General features: G+C 36.5%; 1 protein-coding gene across 4 annotated transcripts in view; it reads left to right on the top strand.

The window, feature by feature from the left end:
• cert1a (ceramide transporter 1a) overlaps window positions 1-14840 on the top strand; it is a 34218-nt gene that overhangs the window by 13215 nt on the left and 6163 nt on the right. For 3 of the 4 annotated variants that reach the window (XM_089130113.1, XM_039662030.2, XM_039662031.2), the window contains exons 4-9: window positions 5700-5807; window positions 5897-6035; window positions 6739-6810; window positions 7358-7515; window positions 12385-12477; window positions 12585-12671. In XM_089130113.1, coding sequence (XP_088986239.1) covers window positions 5700-5807; window positions 5897-6035; window positions 6739-6810; window positions 7358-7515; window positions 12385-12477; window positions 12585-12671 — 657 coding nt within the window. Of the gene's footprint in view, window positions 1-2047; window positions 2795-5699; window positions 5808-5896; window positions 6036-6738; window positions 6811-7357; window positions 7516-12384; window positions 12478-12584; window positions 12672-14840 lie in introns of those variants that run through there. The other variant, XM_039662032.2, reaches the window with a different exon arrangement.

The following is a 14840-nucleotide window of genomic DNA, read 5'->3' as shown; positions in this document are numbered from 1 at the left end:
AAAAGCTGTCCCTCATCTCAGTTCATTGTGATCTTAAAAAGTTCCATTATAGTTAATTAGGCTGTCTACACTGCACAATGCATCTCTTTTTTGCGTCGTATCTACACTTTGTTAAAGAGCACCTATCATGGATTTTTAAAAATGACTGTTCATATGGTGTGGACTATAGCTCTAAGGGAATGAAAACATCCTGCAAAGATTTATATCTGAAAGTGCACCGTCTATAAAGTTATTGTCTTTCAAAAGTGAGAGTCGACTCTGAGTCTATGAAATGAATTGTTTTTGAAACGAGTCATTAGCTGTTTCGTAGTGACGAAGATACGAAACATAAGCATATTGGCCATGCCCAGTTACTGCGCGCGCAGACGGAAGTGTAAACTTAAAGTCTAGAACACAAATACTTCAGCTGAATAGCTTCATGTCGAGAAGGCGCTGCGTTCTACAATGCAAAGACAGTTCAGCAACTTGTTTTCATTTACCAGGGACGAGCATGTGAAGAATCGGTGGTCAGAGTTCATATTTGCAACGATACCTCAACAGTATAGCCCGATTGTGTTCTCATCATTTTAATTGCGAATCGTTCAAAAACATAAATGAATTCAAATGTGGATTCGCAAGCGGTTGTTCCTGAAGGAGGGCTCAGTAACTTACTTGCCCAGTGTATATGGATCAGCTTCCTCCTATGAATCACAACCTGTAAGTATTATTAATAATTGTTGCTTTTATGGGTTTTGAACGGTTTTGTAGCGTCGGGGCGCGAGGAGGGAAGGCACAATAAGTGTGTGTGTGTGTGCGCGTGTGTGTGTGTTTACGCTCAGCGCAGCTTCTAGGTCTCTAATGTCAATTTTTTTTAATATTTGAAATGTTTGTCGCTGTTATTGGAGTTGTCATAAAGAATAGAGTGTTTTGTTGTACTGCAGTGATTTATCAATATGTTATGCTAACAAACAATAACTGACTGGGTCTGTCATCTGACCAATCACCGCCGATTAGCGTCACGCAAAGGAGTGGTTTGGAAAAATGAGTCGTCGTACGAATCATTTGGGAGTCGGTGTGCAAATCAGTTAAAAATAAATGCATATTATAAGACAACAAAAGTGTTTTTTATCCTTGCATGCATGTTAAACTGTTTTTGGGAACTCCTAAAACAAAAATAGGAACATTTCAAATGCTATGATAGGGGCTCTTTAAAAAATGCCAAATATCGGCCAATATATCGAGTATGGTGATATATCGGTCGACCACTATTCGAGAGATCAGCGCAGCGGATGTCTGTGATTGGCTACATTGCTCACCGCTGCAAAAACAAATAGTAAATGGAAACATTTGACGTCCTCTAGAGTGCTTGCGTTAAGCATTTGCCAAATTTGTTTCGCCCATTTGTTTTCGCCCTGTCCGCTAAGCCACTGGTTACCAAGAGTTCTTCAATTGTTCTTACAATTAGTGTGTCACAGATTTTGTCAGCCTGGTGCAAATGATGCTACATTTGTGTGACTTGTACAGTCATATAATTGTATGTGTGGTATATGTGGTTGTTGATACCACAATATTTAATATTTAATATAAAAAACTATTATTTAACATTAAAAAATATTTATTATTTTATAAAATTATGTATTATTTTATAAATTATTATTATTTTATAAAATACTATTTATAATATTTAATATAAAATACATTATTTAAAGCCTTACTCATGTCAATCTATCTTCTGAAAACCTTTTATCTAAACACAAACTGACCCGAATAATCTCTTTTTTTGACCTGCCTCTTCTTTCTGATCTGTATGGCTTCAAATCTAAAAATGCTATTTGAATCACCATTCCTCTAACAGAAGAGCACATTAGAAGAGGCTGTTGGCACTCAGGTCAGCATTGTTTATCGCAACTCTCCGTTCATCGAGGTGAGTGTGTGTTTGTGCGTGCGTGGGTGATGCCGGCTGAGGCAGATGGGCGTTTTCTGCTCACAGTCGTCCAGCTGCATGTATAATTCATGAGTATATTCATTCGCATGAAGAGACCGATTTGAAAGCCCTGCCCAGCAGGAAGACCTCTGAACCAAAATAAAGGGGCTTGATTGGAACTCAGTGGTTTTAGGTGTTGCATTTTTCCACTTAAAGATGAGCTCTGAGATGAGGAGTACAGCACAAGAGACCGAGACGAGAGCACACGCCCGGCAGGATCTGAGATCTCCTTAAACGCACGCTCACACATTCACTTACACATTCATGCTGCTGGATTAGATGCGGCCAAAGTAACTGCAGGACTTCTGGATGATTTATGTTGGTTATATTGCTTTTAGGTGAGTGGAGTGTGTGCGACAGCTCTGGGAGTTTCAGTGTTCGTATGATTTGCCATCTCTCTCTCTCACTCGCTCTCCTGCACATGCTTTGCAGACCCACCCACAATCTCTGTGGTTTTATTCTGCTTCAGAAACCCACCTCACATCATTTCTTCTCATCATTGCGAATGCTTGTCTCCTCCTCCGGTCCTGCTTGACCATGTGCTAGTGAAATAGTCTGCAGTCAGTGCACTGGGAGTGTCCAGCAAGGAGTGTCCGAGAGAAAACCTTGGAGAATCCTTGGAGTGTCCAGACAGAGAGGGAGAACATACTAGGAGTGTCCGGATAGAGAACTGGGAATTCTTGGAGTGTCTGGAGAAAGAACTGGGAATTCTGTGACCGCCTTGAGGAGGAGCGCTTTTGGGAGCGTCTGAAAAGAGTAGTGGTTATGCTGGGGCCAAGTACTCAGGATTGCAGTGCCTTGACCTGCTTTGGCTGCTGGAATGGGCAAATGGTGGGCTTTAGCGCATTAGCATTTTAACTCATGTCATTTACTTTTCACCATCCAGCATCCATGTTTTCATGACCAGTGTCATGATTTTCCCGGGGAATTCAATTACAGTAATCATTTCCATTATTCATTGATTGGGACGAAGTAAGACTGAAGCAGGTTATTCCATCTTTTCCTGAAATTATGTTTTTGTTGCATTTTTTTAAGGATGATCCATATGACCCATCCTGTCATTGGCTATTAGTTAAAACACTTTAATGGAATCTTCCACAAGCCAAGTGTCAGCATTTTTACGGTGCACTCATGAAAGGACTGAATCGAAGGCTTTTGCTGTAAGGTACAGTGTCTTCTAACCAAATAAAAGAGTTATACGAGTACTGATTGCACTTAATGGGACTTTTTACACTATCGCTCAAAGGTTTGCGGTTGGTAAGATTTTTAAATATGCTGCATTTATTTTATATATTACAATTGACTATAATTATATTATATAATTTTTATTCCTGTGATGGAAAAGCTGGACTTTTGGTTTAAAACCGTTGTGCTGCTTTCTGTGGAAACCTTTTTTTTTTTTCTGGATTCTTTGCATCCATCCTCCTTGCTTAATTTTTATCAGAACTTAAAAAAAGATCTGATTCAGACCTTTCCTTTTCTTAGAGGGATGCAGTCATCCACGCTTTCAGTTTCTACCTGGATTCCTTCAAAGCGCTGCCAGGAAATGTATACAGTATCATGATATTGATGTGGGATCGAGATGGTTTGAGGATGTCTGTATTATAATTTTTAGCATCAGCATTCTTCGTCATTTATGCAGCTTTTGTTACTTTGTCAGGTGGTGTAACGGGCCAGAACAGAAGTACAGTAACCATGCAACAGCAATGTTGTTCCTTGTGTCCATGCCTACATCATACCCATGTCATTCAAAGAGACAGATCTATTTGTATAGATCAAAGATTATCATTTGCACATGTGAATGTAACACAACTCTAAGATTGTTAATATTAATTTGAATGAATTTTATGATGTTAGATTATATATGTTAGGTTTTGTATCAGTAAGGTTTTAAAAATATTTGTTTATTTATTTGTTTGTTTTACGAATGAATACTTTTATTTATATAAATGGATCAAAAGTGACGGTAAAGAAAGACATTTATAATATTACAAAAATTTCCATTTCAAATAAATACCAACCAAGTTCTTTTGATCAAAGAATCCTGTAAAAATGTATCATGGTTTCCACAAAAACATAAAGCAGCTCAACTGTTTTCAACATTAATTAATAATAAGTGTTTCTTGAGCACCAAATCAGCATATTTTAGAATGATTTCTGAAGGATCATGTGGCTCTTAAGACTGGAGTAATGATGCTGAAAATTCAGCTTTGCCATTTTAAAACATATTAAAATAGAAATCTTAAAAAAAAACAATTTAATCAATAACCGAGATGGATGGAAGTCCTTTATCAAATTCAGTACAGAATTAATATTTCACAATATTACTGTTTTAACTGTATTTTCTTTTACCAAATAAATGCATCCTAGATTAGCATAAAATGCTTTTTTCAAAATCATTTTAAAAAGTTTACCAACTGGTAGTTTTATATTGTTCCAAATATCATTTCTTATCGTTAGAATTAGTAGGGTTGAGATTTGAGAACTTTATTTTTAATCCATTCTAAACATTTATAGATTCTTTATGATGTTTCATAGTTCATTCCTTTAACATTTTTGTAATGCTTGTGTTCCTCCTGCTTTCCTGTGAATTATTTTCCATGCATTCAATTAATTGTGAACATACAAATCTTACTTTGGTAAAGCTAAGCTCATAATAAAAAGGTAGATGCTACTGAGTAACTAATTAATATTTAAGCTTCAAGTTTAACGAGTAATTCAGTCTTAAAAAAAATATCAGATGTGAGTCTCTTCCAAATATCATTCATCATTTTATAATTGGTGATTTTAAAGGAGTAGTTCACTTAAAAAAAAAAAAAAAAACGTATAAACTGATCATTTACTCACCCCCAAGTCATCCAAGATGTCCATGTCATTCTTTCTTCAGTCGAAAAGAAATTAAGGTTTTTGATGAAAATATTCCAGGATTTTTCTCCATATAATGCACTTTACTGGTAACCAAACGGTTCAAGGTCCGAAAAACAGTTTCAGTGGAAACTGTTCAAAGGGCTTTAAACGATTCCAGACGATGAATAAAGGGTCTTATCAAGCGAAACGATCGCTCAATTAAAAAAAATAATAAAGTTTAAGTTTTAAGCTTAAACTTTGCTCTGTTCTTTGATGCACGTTCGTGACTCCTGTTGCGTACTCGTTCATCAAAATGAACGAATCTTTTTCAGAGTCAATTTGTTCATTTCGTTCGTTGAATGAACTAATTGACTCAGAGAAAGATTTGTTCTATTGATTAAGAAGTTCGAACAGGAAAGTCACGGACGTGCATCACAGAACAGAGCAAGGCGAGCATTTGAGCTCATAAAACTTAAACTTTGTGATTTATTTTTTTAAATGAGCGATCGTTTCGCTTGATAAGAACCTTATTCATCGTCTGGAACCATTTAAAGCCCTTTGAACAGTTCCTTGAACCGTTCAGTAAAGTGCATTATATGGAGAAAAATCCTTGAATATTTTCATCAAAAACCTTAATTTCTTTTCGACTGAAGAAAGAATGACATGGACATCTTGGATGACATGGGGGTGAGTAAATTATCAGCAAAAGTGTTTTTTAAAAGTGAACTACTCTTTTAAGCATTGATCTTAACAGCTGCTTTATTTCTTTGTAAGTCTCAGAAAATGTCTTTTTCACTGCACAGCTTTGACCAAACACTTCACTGCCCTCGATTCATTAAATGTTTTTTTTAAACAAGTGTGAAGTTACCGAGTTGTTTTTTGTGTGCAGGCCGAGTCAGGCTACGGGTCTGAGAGCAGTCTTCGCCGCCATGGTTCCCTACTGTCCCTCACCTCTGCCGCCAGTGGCCTCTCCACCACCTCCGCATCCTCCTTCAAGGTGAGAATCAGTCTCTGCCTCCACAGTCCCAACTTGTGCAACTTCTTATGTAGTTTCTATTCAATGTTTATTTGCAAACTGTTGAACAGAAGGGATACAGTCTGCGTGAAAAGCTAGCAGAGATGGAGACCTTCCGGGACATTCTCTGCAGACAGGTGGACACTCTGCAGAGGTACTTTGACAACTGCGCAGACGCTGACTGTAAAGATGAGCTTCACAGGGACAAAGGTGAGGAAAACAGTTATGATACAGGGAGTTTTATCTTGCTGAGGGGGCAACTTGGCGTTAGACGGTAGAAAACTTGCCATTCAAATTCTTTTCGTATTTAGAGGAGTGCCATTTTATATTGTGCGTTTTATAACTTTACAGGGATAGTTCACCTTAAAGAGAAAATTGTCATTAATGGTGTTCTTTGAAACACAATTGAAGATATTTTCTGTCCCTCCAGTAAAAGTCCACACAAACAAAACTTATGGTAAACGGAAGCTCAGTCAGTCATGCCTGCTTGATTTTGTAAGAACGAATGAGGTTGTTTCTCATGCGCCAAGCAAGCAGGGTTTAACTTCAGTTTACCATATTTGATATGCTCTGTGGTGTGTTGATCTGGCTTATGTGAATAAAATATATGTTCATCATATAAAGGTGTTGGATTAGACCTTTTGGCATGTATAGATTTATTTTCCGATGTGTTTTTTTTACTTTTTAATGCGCAAAAGTTTTGGTTACATGGACCGGAAGGCTGAGAGAACATAAAAATATCTTTGTTTCAAAGATGAACAAAGGTCTTATGGGTTTGGAACGGCATTAGGGTAAATAAAAGTTGTCGGTATTCTCATTTTTGTGTGATCCTTCTCTTTAAATGGATGAGTGCACTGCACATTCAAATTGCTTGAGTTGTTTGTTGTAACACTGCTGAATTTTTTTCACGCAGTATCTGATGATGAGGAAAATTTTCCAACCTTACGTCCAGATTATCTCAACAACAACAGCAGCAAAGAGAAACGTGAGTTTGTATGTCTTTTTTTATAAGCACATCTACTTTGTGCCTAATACATTTATTGATGAAAATGGTCAAATCCTGTCCGAATGCAGTTTGATTCTCGAGCAATCATTTTTTTTTTCATATTTTCTGAATACAGTGTATGTAGGATCAAAAAAAATTTATCAAAGTTTTCATGTCATGAAAGGTTTTGATCCACTTCAAATGTTGACTAATGTAATATTTGTTCATATGTCTTTATTTGTAGTAGCATTAAAAAAAAAAACTTACACAGTCTACACCATTGCAATAAACTGCACGTCATGCAGTTAGTGGTAACATCAATTTGGATTGTGTAAAGAGTGTAAAGTGCTTTTTACTCCCGTAATGGTGAAAATCTTCCATTATGTCCATGATGGTGGTTGTTAAATGGCTTATTTCTTTCTAGGTCTGAAAACAATTGATAAGACACTTATAAAGATTTAATTAAGCAACTGAAATTTCTTCAGAAGTAGAGCTAAGTTGGAGTACGGCTGCTATTTAATATTAATTTGACTTGATTTTTCTGCAGTATTTCCTGTGGACAGCCTCAAAGCTCCCGTAGGCATCGATTTCAAGGGTGAAGCCATCACATTTAAAGCCACTACAGCAGGAATCCTGTCCACACTGTCGCACTGCATCGATATTTTGGTCAAACGAGAGGAGAGCTGGCAGAGACGACTTGATAAGGTAGTGTGCAGCACAAAATCTTACAGACTCCAAACTGTAGTGTACATCAACATATAGTAATTCTAATTCATACATCTTTGGTGAGTAAATTATGACAGAATGTACATTTTTTGATTATCATTACTTATTCAACAAGCATGGATGAATTTGATCAAAAGTAAAATATGATTTATAATATTACAAAAAAACTATTTTAATTTCAAATAAATGCTTTTTAAAGGAGAACTCCAGTGCTAAATGTACATTTGGTCTAATAAAACATTGGTACCTAGTCAATCATTCTCTGAGATTTGTTTTCATGATAATCGAATGTAAAGAGTTTTATCTCCAAAAACTGTTTAGCATATAACGCTAGTACTGGGGGCATTGACTAAGTAAAAAGAAATTGCTAGTTTATACCACTAACAAGGCTCAAAATAGGCCCAAACAAACACAGTAACATAATGAGGGTCCATACATGCAAAATGAAGCATTGAGAACTTTGTAAGTGTACAGACCGTTTAATAAGAAGATACTTTATGAAGACAGTTCACTTTGTGACGTGTATACAGACAGGAGCCATCTTGGGAAAACAGACTCGATAAGTCGAACCACGAACGCCGTTCATACAGTTCAGATCACTCAGCACGATGTTCGTGGTTCGTCTTGTCCACTTAACTAGGTACCGATGTTTTATTAGACCAAAGGTTCATTTTGCACCAGAGTTCTCCTTTAATTTCCCATTTCAAAAACTTTATTTGTACATTTTAAATTCAATCTGAAACAGGCAGATACCTAAAAAAAAAACAAGTCAAAACCATTTATAAGAATTGATGAATGAATAAATAAATAAATATATGTATGTGTGTGCCATTAAAAATATAAGAGGGGTAAAAGATATAGTGTGGTAAACAAGGGGATCTGAGATTGTTGGGAATTTAAAAGCTGAACCACTTTAGGAAACAAGGTTGCCTTCCTCCTTTGTGTCCCACAGCCTGGACAGCAAAGTCTTCAGAAAACAGGACATGTGAAGGGTCTTGTAAAGACTTCTTGGAAAGAGCCCTAATAAGAAGTCCAATAACTTCTATTTTGAAGGGTGATAAAATTAAAACAGCAGACAATAGAGAATGTAATGACACTTCCAATGTAGGAGTAGTAGAACATAGTGAAGATGTTCTTACTATCCCCAAAGGAACTGAGCTTCGTTAAAAGGTACTGTTGCTGCTGGAATTTCCTAAGTTTCTCCTCCGTGTTGGAAGTAAATTTCAGCAGATTGTCTTGTACTTGTACTCCTCAAAAATCTCTATGGGCTTCCCGTGAATGATGATAGTGACTGCCGTAGTCATCTGCCTCTGCTTGTTAGAAAAGGTTACTTCCATCTCTTTAGTCTTGTTCACATTTAGTTTCAAACTGGAGTTGTCACACCACTCAACAAATTCCTGGAGAGTTGGACCATGATGCTGTGAAGGTCCTGAAACCCGAGACAGTAAGATGGTGTCATCAGCAAACTTAATTAGATGACAGTTATTTCAGGTCCATTGGGTGGACCTGAAATAGTCGGTATGCAGAATGAAGAGACACAGGCCTGTGGATAACCAGTGAAGTGTATAGGAGGTCAGAAGGGATCTGTCCAATGGAGGGAATGGGCTATATGCACGCATAAATTCCGCATTTGACGCAAGGATGCTCGTCCATTTCCGGTTGTGGAGATTAAAGCGGAGGAAAAAAGCGGAGTCTTCAAAATTTACTGTCCTCCAGTCTTTGAAATGAAACGTACATACGTTTAGATGCAATTGTATATATAGTTATATTTATTTAATATAATTTTAAAAAGAAGGGGGGGGGGGTAGAAGGGCTGAGGGGGGTTGTTCCGGTGGGAAAGTGACGTCAATGCATTCCCTCTATTGCTCTGCCAATATAGCAAAGTGAACGGTGACCACGGCCCATCAATCTCCAAAAAGGCACCATTAAAGAAGTCCATCGGACTCCTGAGTTATATTTCAAGTCCTCTGAACCCTTACGAAAGCCTTGAATAAGAAAAATACCTCAATTTTAAAAGAGTATGGGTTTGGAACAATGTGAGGATTTTTTTTTTTTTTTTTTTTTTTTTGATAATTTCAGTTTTACAAGAAGTATTGTTAATTGTGGGACTACCATATACTTTTTTTTTTGCAATATTGAAACCACAGAGTGCATTTTGTTATGTATGAATCATTCGGCATCAAGCTGTTTTGTCACAAGCTTAAAATGGGCTCTATTTACTTCCCACATAACACCTTAATTACTGGATGAGTCACAAAGACATCCATTAAAACAAAAGTGCATCTGGTCTCCAGAAGCCATGCATTCCTCACATTAGCATCGTCATTAGTATCTGAGTGTAAAGCTTCTGCTCGCACTTGCCCGACCAGTTTTTCCCTCTACAGTCCAACCCCTGCTATATTATCAGCCAGGAAGCGGCTTCTTGAATTCCAGCCGCAGATTTTACAGCATGTTCACAGTCAATCAACAGGATTGGATGGACCTTTGAACGGAATAAAGCTTTCTACAAAATGACCAGAGTTTCCCATTTCTGAGGATTGTGTGTTTTGATGTTAGCGACCAGATTGTAAAGGATGTCTACAGTGTACATTTCTTCAGCGTTGAAGCCGTGGCAGAACTGGGTAGCGCTTCAGAGCACTAATGAAAACTGGATTCCACTGTCTACGCACAGCAGCTTCTACACTGTAGGTTTGACTTGCTTGTGTCCAGTTCACTGGTTATTTGATGCTACGCTCTGTTTTAAGTGCTGAAAAGAGTCACTTTACACACTGTATGTGTTTTTAGCCTTTATGTGTTTTTGTCTTGCGTTTGTGCCATGTAAGTGGATGCGTTTGCATTTTCATCTCAGCTCTGCCATTGGTGTTTTATCGCTTTGGTTTAGTGGAGTCACATTACCACCTTTTGATAGTTATCAACTGTCATATAAGCCGGGTGTTGTCAGTAATTGTCTCGTGTATCAGTATGTGTACAATCTTTGTGTCGGTAGTAGAGGTGTGTCAGTGCTTTTAGCAAAGACACACCTGTCAGTTTTTGAACTGATCGGATTTATTATTTACTAAACAAAAATTATGCAACAACTACTTGTCTACAACACCCAAAGCTTCTCAGTTAGTCAAATGATCAAACATGTTTCAGTGAAGATTTAATGTGGCAAGACTACTTCAGTTATTTGTTTGACTGGTTTAAAGGTTGACTTTCTGCAAGTTGTTTAGAGAGCGGGTGTTATGGTCTCCTCCCTTTGTTGAATGAATGGCCTTCCAAAGAGCAAGACACCAATCGGGATCATCAATCGCATCTGTAGTAGGAAAGACCGTTGAAATGGGTGTGTTTGCTTTAGCTGACGCATGAAACTGCCTGTGGACCTGTCAGATTGCCTGTCACATGTCTTTGCTCTGTCCCGTATTCTTTATTTGAATCCTTAACAGATATTTTTTTGGATTTGTTTGATTTGATTCCTCATGAATCCTCATGATAGTCGTGATTGCCTATCATGAGGATTCATGAGGAATCAAATCAAATTTATTATGGTATGCAAACATATATACGTTGTAGAACTCAAAACGTCTTGCTAAAAGTCCAAAATGTTTATTGAAACTGGGGGGGTAAAAATGGTTCGTTCCAAAACTTTATTTCAGAATTAAAATCCCAACGGTCATTTTTCCATGACCATTTACAATACCATTTAAAAAGGTTGGGATCAGTTAGACAGTGTTGTAGTCGAGACCACCTCACTCGAGTCCGAGTCGACACCGAGACCAAAGAGAGTCGAGTCCGAGTCGAGACCGAGTCCATAGAGAGTCGAGTCCGAGACCAGAGACGGTCGAGTCCGAGTCGAGACCGAGACAGTGAGGGTTGATTACCTAATTTACTTTTATTTACTTAGAGAAATCCTTTTTTTAATTTTTTTTTTACTGAATTTACTTAGAGTTTAAAAAATATGATCAGTTTAGGGTAAAAAGGCCACATAGTAGGTGGATTTAAAAGTAATTTTATTACAATTTGTCATGCGCAGTTGCGCACTAGAAAATCACCAATCACTGGGCGTGTCAATCAATTTAAAGAAATATTTTATTAACATGCATTAATAATCATGAAAAATATTTTGAATTGAACTCGAGTGGACTCGGGAATAATTCCGAGTCCTAAAAAAAAAAAAATGTTCGAGTACGAGTCCAAATGGACACGAGTCCATGACAAGACCAAGACCATATGGTCTCGAGACCGAGTCCGAGACGAGTCCGAGTCTCGAGTAATACAACACTGCAGTTAGATTTGTATTATTTTTAAAGATATAATTTAGTTTTTCTGCAAGGAAGCATTAAACTGATCGATAGTCGAGACATTTATAATGTTACAGAAGATTTCTATTTCAAAAAACAGAAATAACTTCTGTTCTTTTGAAATTTCTATTCATTAAAGAATCTAGTACAAAAAATATGAATGGGCACAACTGTTGCTAACAATGATAAAAAAATGTTTCTTGAGCACCAAATCAGCATATTAGACTGATTTCTAAAGAATCATGTGACACTGAAGACTTGAGTAATGATACTGAAAATTCAGCTTTGCCATCACTGGAATTAATTACATTTTAAAATATATTAAATTGGAAAATGGTTACCTTTAAATTGGAAAAATATGTTTGTGTGTGTGTATTTTTCTTAAAATGAATGAATCAGACTTTTTTTTTTCAAAAGCATTGAAAAAATCTTAGACACCCAAACATTTGAAAATGAAAAAAAAAAGTTACATTTAAAATATTTTTTATTATAGTAATGACCCCTTCTTGAATTCATTGATTTCATATTGGATATAGTAAAACTGTGAGTAACATTCTTTCCACAAAAGGAAATTGAAAGGAGAAGACGGGCTGAAGACGCCTACAAAGCTGCATTGACAGAGCTGAAGAAGAAGCCTCATTATGGAGGACCAGACTATGAAGTAAGTTCACAACCTTTCATTTACACTGTCCTGTCCATCTGTGGCCCAACACACAACCCTCCATTTTTGACTGAGATGTTCTCTCTGTGCTAAACGTGTCTGTGCAGGAAGGACCAAACAGTCTGATCAATGAAGAGGAGTTCTTTGATGCTGTGGAAGCTGCATTGGATAAACATGACCAGATCGAAGTACAAGTAATGATTCAGATGAATTAATAATTTTGCAAAGCTGGATGTTTTACACATTTCTGTTTTCTAAGGCATCTATTTTATGTACTGTTACCTTGACGCATGTTTCATTAACGGGATACTCCACTTTTTTTGGAAATAGGCTCATTTTACAACTCCCTCAGACAGAGTTAAACAGTTGAGTTTTACCGTTTTCGAATCCATTCAGCCGATTGTCTGATATTTAGAAGAATATCAGTAACCAGACAGTTTCTGGTCTCATTGACTTCCATAGTATGGAAGTCAATGAGACCAGAAACTGTCTGATTTGGATTCGAAAACGGTAAAACTCAACTGTTTAACTCTGAGGGAGTTGTAAAATGAGCCTATTTCCAAAAAAAAGTGGAGTATCCCTTTAAATGCTGAGCTGCCATCCTATTTGTTATAATGACTGTTTCCTTGTAATGGACTGTTTGATCACATCATCATGACTCTTGAAGTGTAAATATATACCAAGGGATTATATTTGTGTTTTCAGTTCTGTAGAAAAAACTGGGAAAACCAAAATGGTCAGAGTGGCCTAGTGTTCCAACATATTGAGCTGTGGCACTGTTGCTGTTGTCGCCTTAAAAGTTCTCTAAACAAATTTAGCCATTTTGCTAACTTTACCAATTACCTTTCACTTAATAAGTCCACAATTTTACATTAAAACATCCCATTAAAATTGAGTGATAGTTGTTTTTAAGTCAGTCAGTCATTTAGTTAATGTCAGAGAGTGCGTTTCTTGACCACAGTATAGGGACGTTCACACCAAAAATGATAACTACTGTATAACTATGGAGTTTCTATACGAATATTTACGTCCACACAACAGCTATAGCGATACTGACAGAGAGGAATGATTTCATTGGAATCACTATACTAAATTGACAGCCAGTCAGAATCCATCAACTTTAAAGAACTCTGTTTACATAGACAAAATAACTTTGTTCATTTATAAATAAACATAACGTTATCATCCATTGGTGTGGACTTTATGGGTGTTAACGCGTTCAATCACACTGAAAGTCTGGTTGAGAGAAAGTTGAGATCAGAAAAAAATAATAATAAAATGGCAAATATTGTCCTTGTTGATGTTTCAGTTTACTACTAGTTGGAACCTGAACTGATAATGAAAATGAACCTTTTTTATGGAGTAACAGATGAATCTTTAAGAAAAAGTCTGTAACACTTTTTTATTTTAGTGTCCTTGTTACATTATATGTACTTACTTATGTAATAACAGTAAATTATACATAATTACGTGCAACTAACTATCCCTAACCCTTATTATATAGTAAGTACATGTTGTTAATTCATATTACTCTCTACTTAAATGTATAGTTACACTGTAACAAGGACACCATGGCCCTCAATCGGGTCATGGGGTCTATACGACCCCAATCGACTTTTACTTAACAAAAAAAAGGTTCCCTTCATCTCAGTGGAATAAGATTTTGTGACTTTTCATACATTATCTTTCTATACACGCACAAAAAAACTGTGCTTGATTCGGTTGTTCTGAAGGTATGTAAAAAAAAGTTTACACTTCTGGTCTTTGGGGTCAATATGACCCCACATTGAAATGAATGGGAGATCTAAAAAAAAACTAAATATTTTCATTGTGTCCAAAAAAAAATAAATAAACATCCGGCATAAATCTGAAAATTTTTACACAGAAATGAAGGCCTAGTACTAGAGCATATTTAAATGCACTGTATTGTAAAAAAATATTTCATATGCTAATGCTAAAGCTAATGGTGTAGTTGAGGAATTGTGTGATATATGGATACAAAAGTACTTTATATCTCCAAAAACACAGCATTAATGAATAGATGAGAAGTAAACAAAAAAATGATATATTATTTGTATGATTAAAAATGTATATTTTTTTGTACAATTACTCAATCAATTGTTGGGGTCGTATAGACCCCGAAGCCCAGAAGTGTAAACAGGAAACGAAGACCATTTGAAGGAAATGTGTAACCAAGAAAAAAAGGAAAGAGGAGTCGATTCCCCTTGATGGAATGGACTCCAAATTTTGGAAATGATTCTTGATTACCAATGCCTTATTCGACTCCCAACCGTACCTTTTCAACAGTTTGTTGTTCATCAGGAGCCAATATACCAATCAGGACACTATCTACAAAGCACATT

This window comes from Pimephales promelas, chromosome 4 (assembly GCF_988280905.1).
Source record: "Pimephales promelas chromosome 4, fPimPro1.hap1.1, whole genome shotgun sequence".
Lineage (NCBI taxonomy): Eukaryota > Metazoa > Chordata > Actinopteri > Cypriniformes > Leuciscidae > Pimephales > Pimephales promelas.
The sequence above is the reverse complement of the archived record's forward strand: the minus strand, read 5'-3'. Positions and strand labels throughout refer to the sequence as shown.